The 13,163-nt window shown below is 37.8% G+C and overlaps 1 protein-coding gene across 1 annotated transcript in view; it reads left to right on the forward strand.

Annotated features, from left to right (window-relative positions):
• The window catches only part of MDFIC (MyoD family inhibitor domain containing), a 125,355-nt gene that overhangs the window by 80,528 nt on the left and 31,664 nt on the right, over nucleotides 1-13,163 (forward strand). The window contains exon 3 of the mRNA XM_006772144.1: nucleotides 11,546-11,821. Coding sequence (XP_006772207.1) covers nucleotides 11,546-11,821 — 276 coding nt within the window. The remainder of the gene's footprint in view (nucleotides 1-11,545; nucleotides 11,822-13,163) is intronic.

The raw sequence follows: 13,163 nt of genomic DNA on the forward strand, positions 1-13,163 counted from the left end.
AGATGGTTAGAAAGAGTATCTTCATTTATCAAGGCTCTAATCATCTCTAGATGTGATATCAGGAGTTGTGTCAGAGAGTCTTATAACTATGAGAGAGTAGTCACATGGGAGAGTTGACATGCCAAAGATGACAGTGGAGACATTGAACCTGCAAAATTAATCATACTAGAGATGGCCTGTCTTTGGATTTCTTGTTATGTGAGATAATAAATATCTGTAAGCTCTGTGAGGGCAAGGTGTTTGTAAATATTGTTCACTGTAATATCCTTTATGCGAGGAATAGTGGCCAGCACTATAGCATATACTCAACAAATCTATCCGTATAAAAGCCCAGGACTGCAACAACCAGTGGCTATGACACGCACTGCGGCAGCCAACCAGTTTGATCTGGGCCCCGATCGGCCCCTGCCCCTGGCCAGCTCCACTCCCAGTAGGCTCCCAACACCCTGATTGGGGCAAGGCCAGCTGGCCAACTGCCTGTGGCCCCTCCCTCCTCTGGCCTGGCCTGATGGGCCCCCATCGGGCTGGCTGGCTGGCCCCACCCATGCACGAATTTGTGCACCAGGCCGTTAGTATTTTATAACAACTTTCGTTAGCAGACAAACTTACCTCCACAGATTTAGTGGGCTTTAATGCGAAATTAGAAGAAGAAATGTTTGTACAAATAGTCTCACTCGTATTAATATTTAAATATGGTTAATCAGTTTGTTCTTTAGTGTTTAGCCACTTCCTGGTGTTGAAGTTTGGGTAACATTTTATTCCCACAGAGGTTAAAATAGCCATGATACACTGATGAAGACAATCTAAAATTCACATTCCTCAGATTTTAAAACAGCCCTGTAATGAGGCAAGAGGGAGAGATTTCATCTCAGGAAAAGACAAGATGAGAATAATGAGCAAATAGTGTTATTATTACTTACTTATATATTGAAAGCTTTCCATTATTTTTAAGCTGCAATTTATAATAAAAATAATTTAATATTTATATATGTGACTATATCTCTGCAGGTTTGGAAAACTTTATTGCACCAGTTTTCTGGATATTGCTATTATATCAGATGAGCAGCTTATGCATTACTTCCTTATGCTGGAAACGTGTCAGAATTACCTATCAAGGTTGGACAGGATAATTAAGACCATCCCTGTCTTAGAGTCAATTCTTAAAGCTTTGCTTGGAATCGTAAATTTTCAAATTATGTCAGAAAAACTTCATCTATAATGAGAATTGCTATTAGGACTAAAGCACAAAGGTTTCTTGGTGTCAGACCATATCTTAAAGGAATTTATTGAAGAGTGAAAAGCTATTCTAATAACAAATACTCACCAATGAACTTTGAAGGTTGTGAGCTATACTAAAGCTCTGGGGAATTCATAAGAACAAAATTTACTTTTCTTCTGATTTACCTTGAATAAGCTACTGGAAATAAATTTACTTTCTAACTGTTAAGGTAGCAATTCATACTTTCCTCTGTCTGATTCCATATCTTCTGAGGTTTCATCTGCATTTCCCCTGCTCTAACCTCAAGGAGATACCAGTTTTACTTATGCATGAAGTTGGATTTACTTTTATTCAGGAGGGGAGGGGCGACTTTTAAATATATAATATGGTACTGGCTTTTTTTTTTTCCTGCTATTTACAAAAATATCACTTAACTAGTATTTTTGGTGAATTTCCCTATACATACGGTGCTATCTATAACTTAATCTTTAATTGCCTTGTTATAACAGAAAGAATTTTTTTTGAATCCTTTCTGTAACTCCACTATCCACATATTATGCTTTTACAGCAATTCCCTAGACTCATGAAGGTGAAGGATGAAGTTTATAATGGTATTGAATACCAAACTGTTGCTTGATTTATTCAGGAAGGTTGTTATATAGTGGGATCAAGTGACAGCTTAAAAGCTGGTATAATTCATCATCATCAGTTAATTTTCACTGGGTGTCCACTGGGTGCTGAACGTTGCACAAGGCTCTCTGTCAGCAGGTATGTGCCTGATAAGGTTGATGGAACTCTAAGAAGACGGAATCTTGTCCTTAAGGCGCTCGCTATATAACAAAGGCAAGTCAGCGAATCCCCAGTGTTAAGTCTCTGTACAAAATGTATGTAGCTAAAAGCACTTTATGTTTTGAAGAGTTGTTGTCACTAAATTTATGCTGCTACCAGAATAAAGGGTAGGACGTTGGATGGATGAAGAGTAGGTGTTTATTATGGTCCAGTTCTTGGCTGACCAGCACTGATTTTTGTGTGTGTATTTGCATAAGACACTTTTTGTGTCTGTACATATACTTTTAAAATATTCCTGCCTAACGAGTCCCAGTTATCCTTCCAACAAACATATGTATACTCTGCCTCTCCCTAATGAGAGACAAATCAAAGCCACACCCAGATGACCCATCTAGAGCTAGTGTTATGTAATCATTGTTCCAGACTCTGGGTGATGGTATTCTTCTCCTGAAATGATTGAAAAATCTGATCTTGATCAATTTTGGATGTAGCTCTTTATGATCCTGCAACTTATGGCTTAAAACATATCTGATTGACAATGGTGAAGGAAGTATAGGGTAGGTAGTCGCACTGTAACTTCTCAAGTGTAGTACTGGTCTAAGGAATATCCATATTCCCTGGGTAAGGACAGTGTGAAAGATGATGTGGCCATGAACTACCATCAGCATCTCTTTACTGAGTTTCTTCCTTAAACTTGGCCAGGATTACCTGCTAAGATTTCTCTTGCTGGGTGTACTTCACAGCCACCTCTGAGAAGGGCTTCAGGAGGATTCTCTCACAGGGGCCTTAATGGTTCTTTTCTTGTTGATAATATGGACTTAGATTCAGGGATTGCTTTAGGGTGGAAGTCATGAGCCTTTATTTGTTAAGCTAGGGATTTTTCTAGCACTATAATTTCTTTAACATCTTTATTAGCATAAATATCCTTTTTTTTTTTTTTTGGACATGGTGGTAGAGGACTTCATTTTCTGGTAACTGCCACCAAAAGTTGTGTCAAATAATGATCTTTGACTGTAGTCCATTGTTTGCCACATTGGTTTTTGAGCTCTGAGCTCCCTGCACCTCCTTTAGTCTCAATTTAATGGCTTCCTGTTACTAGATCTACCTCTCTGAGTGATCAGGCTTGACCCAAGGGGCTCCTTCCCCAGGCTGTATCCCTTGTGAATGAGTTATATGAACACTGATGGGCAGTGGGCGGGAGAGGCACTTGAGAGAGCCTGGAGCTTTAGGCTTCCACAGGTCTTGCACCTCCCTAATATTCCCTATTCCATTTTTCAGCTCTTCACATTTACCTAATCAGCGAGAAAATATGTGGCTGCTGAAACTCAGCTAACATATACAATGATATGAACTTTCATGGTTCCATGTCACTGGCTAGGGCTGTTGCTTATGCTTGTGTATCTGTGAATGGCAGAGAGGCAATTCAGCCCTTGCTCTGCTCACCAAGACCTGCTCTCAGGCAAGGAACGCTTTTTGAAATTTGTCAGCACAGAGGGCAGTACCTTCTTCAATTTACTTATTTGACTGTTGCTCGTTAGGGCTATGTTGCTTGCACATAAAACCAGCTTTCTTTACTACAAGTTGCCTACTTTCTTCAGTGGGCTTTTACCTTGGCAAGTTAGAATGGCATTTGTTGTGTTATTGTAGCAGCTACTGAAAGCCATACGAAGTCCAGTATACTGGCATGTGAGTAGTTTTCTACAGTTACCCTAAAGCTCTAGTCTTCCTTATTATACACAGGCTCTGTGGCCCAAGGACTGATGGCAGTACTTTTCACACTTTTGCTTGCCCACGAATGGATTCATTCAAAAACAAAAGAAATGCCTTTTATATCTTAAAAAAATATATATATGTCCTGAATATGCCCATTATTACCTATGAGAAAACTCAGGAGCAATTCTTCAAAAGACGATTAAGATATTATCCCTTGTAAAGTCACCAAGTTATAAAATTTTCAGTATGTACAACAGGTTGCTGGAAGATTATTTCTTTGTGCTCTCTTTTTATTGAGTTAATACATTTTCTGTCATACAAAAACACTCTTTAGGCTATTTATTTTCTGTAAAATATAGGTATATATACTACATTCATTTAGATATAATTATTATAGAGTTATAAATCTAAGCAGAGGGCAACGTTGACAGTTAAGTCAAAGAACAAAGGATTTTGTAGCAAATACAAATCCTGGTATGATCTTTTAATATATAAATAAAACTTGCAGACAGCAATCCATAATAAAATCTGCTAACGTAAACTGACAATATTCTATTCTCAAATATATGACTCATGTAATCCTGATAAATTAACTAGAAACTATAATATACAGTAGCTGACATTAAATAAGGCCAAACTTGTCATTCATTTGAGGATAAAAACCAGCATTAGATCCCACTTCTAGGAATATATCCTAAGAAACCTAAAACACTACGTCAACGCCCCAGCCCTTTGGAATCTCCAGCCTTCAGGACCCCGTGCCCACGCCTTCACTACTGTCTCACTCTCCCCCACACTGTGGGATGTATTTTTCTCCCAGTCCCCGTCGTCACAAGGCCAAATCCTGCCTGCTGAGACCCAGAAGACACGCCTCCTGCAGGAAGCCTTCACAGGTGTTTCTCCCTTACCATACCCACCCTCAACACAAACTCACCACACACCTGCTGTGGGTGGGCTCCGCGCCCATTGTAATACACATATGCATAACCTATGGACACAGAAAATAGCATGGTAAAGGCTGGGGGCGGGGGGGAGTGGGAAAGTGCTGGCTAGGCTAGAAGGGGTCGATGGGGAACAAAAGGGGACATCTGTAATACTTTCAACAATAAAGATAAATAAAAAAAACAAGCATTAGAGTAAAGTTACACTCGGAGAAGATAAAATAAAGATTTTTGTTATCATTGATTTACTGCATAGGGACTTTTCAGTAATACATGCAAATCTTAAAAGAAAAAGTCTGAATTTCTTAATCTTTTGATTTTATTTTTCTATCAAGTCATGATTTTTTTCTGAAAAAAAATGAAGGTAATGTTTGTGTATTTATTTGACACTTGTTCATTTACAAGAAGGTTTGGGTTGCTGTATAGAAAAAAACATTTAAAAAAACCCTGGTAATATAGAATAAAAAATGAAAGCCAAATAGTAAATCAGAAATAAATGGCAGAAAAGTAGGAAAGGGCAAAAAAATGGTATGGAACTGGGAAGTTAAACTAACCCATTCACACAAGGCTCTGTCATTTGCTCTCATTTGCCAGTGATGATCCAAATGACCAGTGTGATGAAGTAAGTTTCTCAAGTTCACAGAACCAGGAATCGCTGGTCCTAGAATTCAAACCATAATAAGTCCTGTTCAAAGCCTATGTGTGTCCCACCGTCTGTTGTTTGAGGAAAGCAGTTGTGCACATTTGCTCCTGATATAAGTGACCAACTCGTCCATTTTGGTTGGGACTGTCCTCGTTTTAAAACGGAAAGTTCTGCGTCCCAGCGCTTCCCTTTGTCCTAAGCAAACGGGATGGTTGGCCATCTACCTGGCTTCCTCCCAGCCATGGCGAGGAGAGGAATTTGAGGGAGTTAGACAGTTGTCTTCAAACTTTCCTCCAAACTCCATGATGCTTTAGTCACCTTCAGTGGTAATCAGCTCCTACATTCTACAGCTGAGCTGCTGCTTGCTGAGTTCTACCACAGTCTTGGATTTGGTGGTGGCCTTCATTCTGCTACTAATATATTGTATTGTTTCTTTTTTTCTAGTGATTGTGGTGTTTTCTGGGTCCTTTGGGCTGGGGTAGTTTAAGTGTATGTATAGAGACCAGACATAGTTGTTAGAAGGCCTGGGTGGAAGCTATCGAAGTGTTCTCACAGTGAATCCCAGCATTCATCTCATGGCTAAAGAAAGGTGTATTTCTTATGTGATAGTACGAGGTGATCATTCCTCGTCAGTGAGAAGCTCTCCTTCCCGCGGACGGGCAGATGCCCGCTGTCTGGTTTCTCCAGTATCCCTTAAGATAGTGCCCTCAGGTGTGGTCACAGCTGGGCTGCTGCCAAGGGCAAGAAAGAGGGCATAGACGGAGCACACTCAGGTCGGAAGGCCAAGGACTAGGAGTGGCAGAAGTAATTTCTGCTTTCATTACTTAGAGCTCACACGGATACATGACTGAAACAAATGCAAGGAAAGCTGGGACATGGGTTAGCCGAGAGCCCAGAACACTGGGGAGAATGGGTTTGTGGGAAAGCTAGTCGTCTCCCCCTTTCAGGTTTGACTTAAACATGCGTAAGTGCTTTCTATTTTTTTTTTCAAATGCAGAAAAATGAACTTAATGAAACAAGTTCTTAAGTTTTATGGTCTTGTTTTGGGAAGAGGTATCTCCAACCCTGCCACCCGTGATTTAGTCTGCAGTAGTGAAAACTGTTGAAATACTGTTAGATGTATGCTGTCATCATAAGACAACCCCCTCCATCCTGCTCATTCCCGGTCATACAGTCACAGAATTGGACTGGTTTTCTCAAATTGGTTAATGTTCCCCAAAAGTCACAATTCCAAAATATTTTTCATATGTTAATATATACAGTAAATAAAATGAATATGGGATACAGTATCTGATGAAAGAGTTCGGAAGTTCAAGAGGTGAATACCACATTTCTGGAAGCCCTTGGAGTGGAACTAAGGAGACGGAGGGAGAAAATGCCAGAGCTTCCAGACTGTGTAGGTGTCAGTATGCAGGGTCCACCCAGGGTCTGCCCACTGAGAAAGGTTTGCAACAAGCTGATGAGCAGGGTTGTCCATTAACACATTTATTTCAGCCTAAATTTACATTACAATAATAAATACAGTAATATAGTTTTATTATATTTGTGCATATTGTTATTGTACATACATGCATATTATGTATTTACATAATAAAAGTTTTGTTTTATATATGTGTGTATATAAATAAAATCTCTACCATCGTGTGTGTGTTTATGTGTTTGTTTGTGTTTGTCTCAGTCGCATAGTGACTTCTGAGTAGCAGAGTTACTGGGTACCCCATAAAAGCTTATAACCATCTTTGGGAAAAATAATTTCAGTTTGCATCAAGCCATTTTTACTCCCCTTCCCCCAGATATTCTATTTACATCATTTTGTTCCTGACGATTTTAAATTCTAAGGTTTTTATTTTGACTTTTTTTTGTACAACGACCTTTTGAAATAAATGGCATAATTCTTTGTAGTTTTATTAAATTTTATGTAAAGAGACCAGCAACTGCAGATGATTTGCACATGGTAATAGATTATATGCCATGGAAAAATGTTGCTTTTGTTGCTTCTCCAATAGGCACAGTTCCAAGTATAGTTATTACTAAGCTACAATATCACACATTTAAAAAAAATTATCAAAAGAATTTCATGCTATTGACTCATTACTCCCATATTTATTATTATTATTGAAAATCAGTAGATCTAATTCTATTGGCTTCCTTCCTGATTGAAAACATTTGAACCTAGAAAGCACGGGGTTTCCTAAGACATTTGTAACTATTCATTATGGATCTTAAACTTACAATCATGCTGCATTGTATGAGCAATGATTTAAAAAAAAATTCTTTACAATACATATGATAATCGGGTTACCAATGCTATCAAGGTTTGAAGATGCTGAATGTTCATATAACTGGTATTTAAATTTTTGATGCGTTTTGCATTTGTTACTGAATATCAAGAATACATTTTTTTGCCCATATAGAGTAAGTTTAAAATGGGGTCTTTTGTAGAAGCCTCCAGCCTGTTTAGAATGATATAACAGATGCCCGAATGTTCACATATCAAACAAAATGCCAGCTTTCTGTAGAAAAAAGGTGTCAAAAAGTTTCTTTGTACCTTTAACGCATGCGATTATGTAGTACAAAATGCAGAGTTTGTAAAATTTCTTGAATATACAGGCTAAAAATGAATAATTCAAAACAAATCTTAAGTTCTACATCCTATTGTCCCTTTATAACGCAGGCAGAAGATAGCAGTGCGCTCCCAATAGAGCTGAATTTGCACAAGTTACACCTCTGACAATGCCAGATGGTCCATGGTCTACTTTTGAGAGCTGTCACATATGTAAAGATTTGAAAAAAGAAAGACAGCTGAATGAGAGCAGTGGATCGTTAAAGGGAGAGCGCGGGTCCCTAGGCATCACTAGTGTTTTAAGAGGCATTGTGTTGTGGTTCCCATATTAGCATGTTGCTTTTTTTTTAAAGCCATATACAACTTTTACACAATAAGAAAAAGAAATCTGTCTAAAGCCAAGTAGTTAAGTTTTTTGTTTTTGTTTTTAATCAGATGTTTTTGTTCTTTATCCGAGAATAAAATCATGTTTCTGACTTTCAGGTGAATTTTACTGTAAGATTCAAATGACATCCGTGAAAAATTATCAATGGAAGTGAAAATAAATGTCTGTGGAGATATCTACTATATCTGGGATTTATCCAGTTTTAATCTGACTTATATAGTGCATGCATCTGACAAAATCATAAAGCTAAGAAAGTTTTAATGTGAAAAAATTAAAATGAAGAGATAATACTTGTTTACTAGATCATAGTACAAACTATAGTAAAAATAATTAGGTGACAGTGAAACAAAAATTAAAGTACTATTCTTTATCTGCCAACCAAAATAGGTATCATATTGAAAACTGAAATGTAGGCAAATCATTAAGGATGTGTTAGAATATCACTCCAGCCATATCCAGTAATTTGCATATAGTCAGTTTTCATAGAAAAAGACAGGATCTGTCCATTTTAGAATTTGGTGGCAAGATATAGTTCTCTTTTGCCATCTTTATTTTTAATTATTGAGAACGTTTAACTATTACCAGTACATAGTGATTTTAAATTTATCTTAGAGTATGGAATATGACAGTACATGTTTGATTGATAAGAAGTCTCCTCAGCATTGGTCAATGACATTTCAACTTAACTGAGCTCTCAGATTGCTTGAGTTATTTTCAGAGAAAAAATGGCCCAACACATTCCATTTATTGGCAAGATTACTGGAAAGTGCTCTGAAAAGAACACCAAATTAGTTTTAACTCTCTTTAACTGTCTTCTTTGGCATCCCTTTAAATAAATATGTATAACTAGCTTTATGTTCAATAGCAGTCATTAGGATGTCATTCTCCTTGATACAAGGAGTTACAGGAGCAGCAAATTAATCTCTAGATCAAATGGTTACTCACCCATAAGAAATAGCTCTCCTTTTGCAGATGCCTGGACTGCCAATTTTAGTTACAAAAAGGGTGTGTAGAGCTTTTACGTAGAGAAGTAACCTCTTCTTTTCATCAGAAGTTAGAAGAAAAAAAAATTTTGATATATCTTACTATTAATTTGTGATATTCACAAATATTTAATTTTTGACAATTCTCCTTTGTTCTTTACTAAATAACTGAAAAATGATAAGAGGGATTCATATATTAGTTTTATAAATCAGGTATTAATGTTAATAGACTTGATGTGAAACCATGCTTATTAAGTAAAAGAAAATTTGTCTTTTTCTTGAAATCTGTACATTCATAAATAGAATATTTTGATATTGAACAAGGACAGAAGTAAACAATGTGTGCTAAAGCCCTACTCAAATGCAAACTGTCCTCTTTGTCAAAAATATATACCAAGTCTTAGCTAGTCCCTAGATCACAGATAATCAGTCCCCTTTAGACATGATCAATGCCATGTACCAGTATAACTGTTGTGGCTTTCATACATTATGTTTTCTAAGTTGAAGAATTCTTAGTATTCAGACTTAATTTATATTTTTTAACTGTTCATAATCATAAGTTAAAAAGACTAATTATAACAGCAGTTTTAGAATCTGAAATTCCAGGAAATTATAAAAGTAAATTTTGACAATGAATGTTTTTGCTGTTGCTATTGTTTTTAACTGAAGAAATGCTTTCATTGATAGCATTGCTTAAGAATATTAGTAAATAATTTCATTATTTAACCAGTGTAAACAGATAGCTTTTTGGGGGGGAGATCAGAGCTCTAAGCTTCAATACCCAGAATCCATTTTGGCTAATTTAAATGAAAAATCTATTGTCAGCACAGAGATCCTCCCAAGAGTTACCCAGCTAAGGGTTATGCCTGTACATTCAGAGGGGCTTCTCTAAATGAAAACCTCACTGCTGCACTGTTGGCCCCATGATCTGCTGGGAAGTGGGCATCGAACGCTGCACCCACAGTGTTTCTCTATACTGTCCAGCTTTCATACCTGAATCCATTGTTCTTTTCCTTTTATTTCAAAAGATAATGGAGTAGTTAACCATTATCAGGGATAGCGAGATAATACTTCTGTGTCCTTGGCACCAGAAAGAAGACCTGGTATATAGAAAATAATTCATTTTTTTAAAAATGTCTTTATTGATTAAGGTATTACATATGTGTCCTTATCCTCCCATTACCTCCCCATCCTCCCCCACTCATGCCCTCATCCCTGTTGTCTGTGTCCACTGGTTAGGCTTATATGCATGTATACACATCCTTTGGTTGATCTCTCACCCTTAACCCCACACTCCCCTACTTTCCCTCTAAGGTTTGATGGTCCGATCAATGTTTCTCTGTCTCTGGATCCATTTTTGTTCATCAGTTTATGTTGTTCATTATATTCCATAAATGAGTGAGATCATGTGTTATTTATCTTTCTCTGACTGGCTTATTTCACAATTCACCATAGCTAAGATTTGGAAACAGCCTAAGTGCCCATCAGCAGATGAGTGGATTAAAAAACTGTGGTACATCTACACAATGGAATACTATGCTGTGGTAAAAAGGGAGTTCTTACCATTTGCAACAGCATGGATGGAACTGGAGAGCATTATGCTAAGTGAAATAAGCCAGTCAAGAATCCACTTTTTCTGAATGTCAAATTGTTTTTTCAGATTTCTAACTTCAATTTTCTTAAAAACAAAACATTTTCTCTTCTGTTTTTATGTCCTTTTCATAAAGTCACTTTTGATGACTCCCTTTCTCATTTTCCCCTTTAGTAAGGATATTTTCTCTACATTTATTCTTTATTATTTCTGTTATACTAGAGGCCTGGTGCACTAAATTTGTGCACTCAGGGGTGAGGGGTGTCCCTCAGCCTGGCCTGCGCTCCCTGCGGGTCTAAGCAGTCAGTCTGACATCCTTAGCGCTGTTGTGGAAGCTGGAGAGGCTCCTGCCACCGCCGCTGCGCTCACCAGCCGTGAGCCTGGCTTCTGGCTGAGTGGTGCTCGCCCTGTGGGAGCGCACTGACCCACCAGAGGGCAGTTCCTGCATTGAACTTCTGCCCCCTGGTAGTCAGTGCACGTCATAGCGACTGGTTGTTCCGCTGTTTAGTCGATTTGCAAATTAGCCTTTTATTGTATAGGATAGGATATTTTCCAATCATTATTATACCCATATGTATTAGTATTTTACTTTCTCTTTGCTTTCATTTTTAGTATCATGGATAAAATTTAAAACAGTCTGTTACTGAGTGTATTTGGATTATTTAAAAATATTAATTTCTTTTTTAACCTGATAAACTTTTCCTGCTTTTTAACTTAGCCCAACCTCAGCGCTTGCCTCAGCTTCAAACTTCAGCACAAGAACCAAGTGAGGAGGACCTAGACAAGACAAAGAACTGCCACAAAAGTCTGAGCAACGGAAATGGCATTCACCATGGAGCCAAACATGTGTCTGTGGATAACCGAAGACTTTCAGCACCTGTTTCCCAAAAAATGCATAGAAAAATTCAGGCCAGCTTGTCTGTAAATAGCGATATCAATAAGAAGAGTAAAGTGAATGCAGTCTTTTCCCAAAAGCCAGGCTCCTCACCTGAAGGTAAGTTTGAGAAACATACATATTTTGCTTGACCATGTGTGAAATCACATTCACTAATAATTATTGTTTTGAGCAAACATACAAGAAGAATCTCTCTTATATGTAAGACAAATGGGGATTTTGGTAAAATGTAGCCTCAGTCCCCAAAGGAGAACACAGGCTGTGAAAGGAAGCCTGGGCAGCTGACATCCTGCTTATTGTCTGCTAGAGGGAATGGTCATTACTTTAAATATAACTTCCAGACCAGCGGTTCCCAACGTGGGGCCCATGCCCCACAGGGGGGCAATTTGATTTTTAAGGGGGGCGATTTGAGAATGAGATATTAACTGAATTTTTTGACTTTCTTATGGTTCAAGAGGCCTCATATACAGTATATAAATATATAGTGTGACATATTTATGTATTTAAGTTCTCTATTATATGTTTTGAAACTTTATTTGCTATTTTTTCACATCACTTCATATTATGATTTTTTTAAAACAATTGCTTAGTGATTTCTTCCTCAGTACTTCAACTGTCCTTTCGTTCTTTTATTTTTTCTCTTTCATGGATGCCATGTTCTTTGGAAGCTTGTTTAGACCAAGTGAATGACCTGCTAAGCTTCCTCCACGGGAATGATATGTTACACTGTGTGTGTGTGTGTGTGGGGCGGGGGTCAGGATTTTAGAAATGCTTAGGTGGGGCATGGCCAAATAAGGTTGGGAACCACTGTTCTGTACTTTTTAATACCACATTTAAAGATATGAACACAACGTTGTGGTGGCACACAAACGTATGTGATTATTATTTCTGTTCCTGGATTAATATGTTATTCTGTGGTTCAGAGGTAAGATCACCTGCTTGCAGATCAGTTCCTAAATATGCAAAACAAAGCCTGAAAAGGATTTGGCCATTTTATTTTCTCGCCAGGGAGAGGGCCAGGTGATCTCTGTTGCTTGACTGACTAGCGTGACTTATTTATGCATTTAAGTTCTCTATTATATGTTTTGAAACTTTATTTGCTATTTCTTCACATCACTTCATATTATGATATTTTTTAAAACAATTGCTTAGTGATTTCTTCCTCAGTACTTCAACTGTCCTTTCGTTCTTTTATTTTTCTCTTTCATGGATGCCGTGGTCTTTGGAAACTTGTTTAGACCAAGTTAATGACCTTTTAGGCTTCCTCCACGTGAATAGGAGTTCACTTTTTGAATAATAAGAATCACATGTCATGGGGCGGGGCATCAGGATTCTAGAGATGCTTAGGCGGGGCATGGCCAAAAAAAGGTTGGGAGCCACTGGATTAGGGGGAAAAGCACAGGATGCCATGGGAGGGGGGTGACTGGAAAAGGTACAGCAG

This window comes from Myotis davidii, unplaced genomic scaffold (assembly GCF_000327345.1).
Source record: "Myotis davidii unplaced genomic scaffold, ASM32734v1 scaffold1063, whole genome shotgun sequence".
NCBI lineage: Eukaryota > Metazoa > Chordata > Mammalia > Chiroptera > Vespertilionidae > Myotis > Myotis davidii.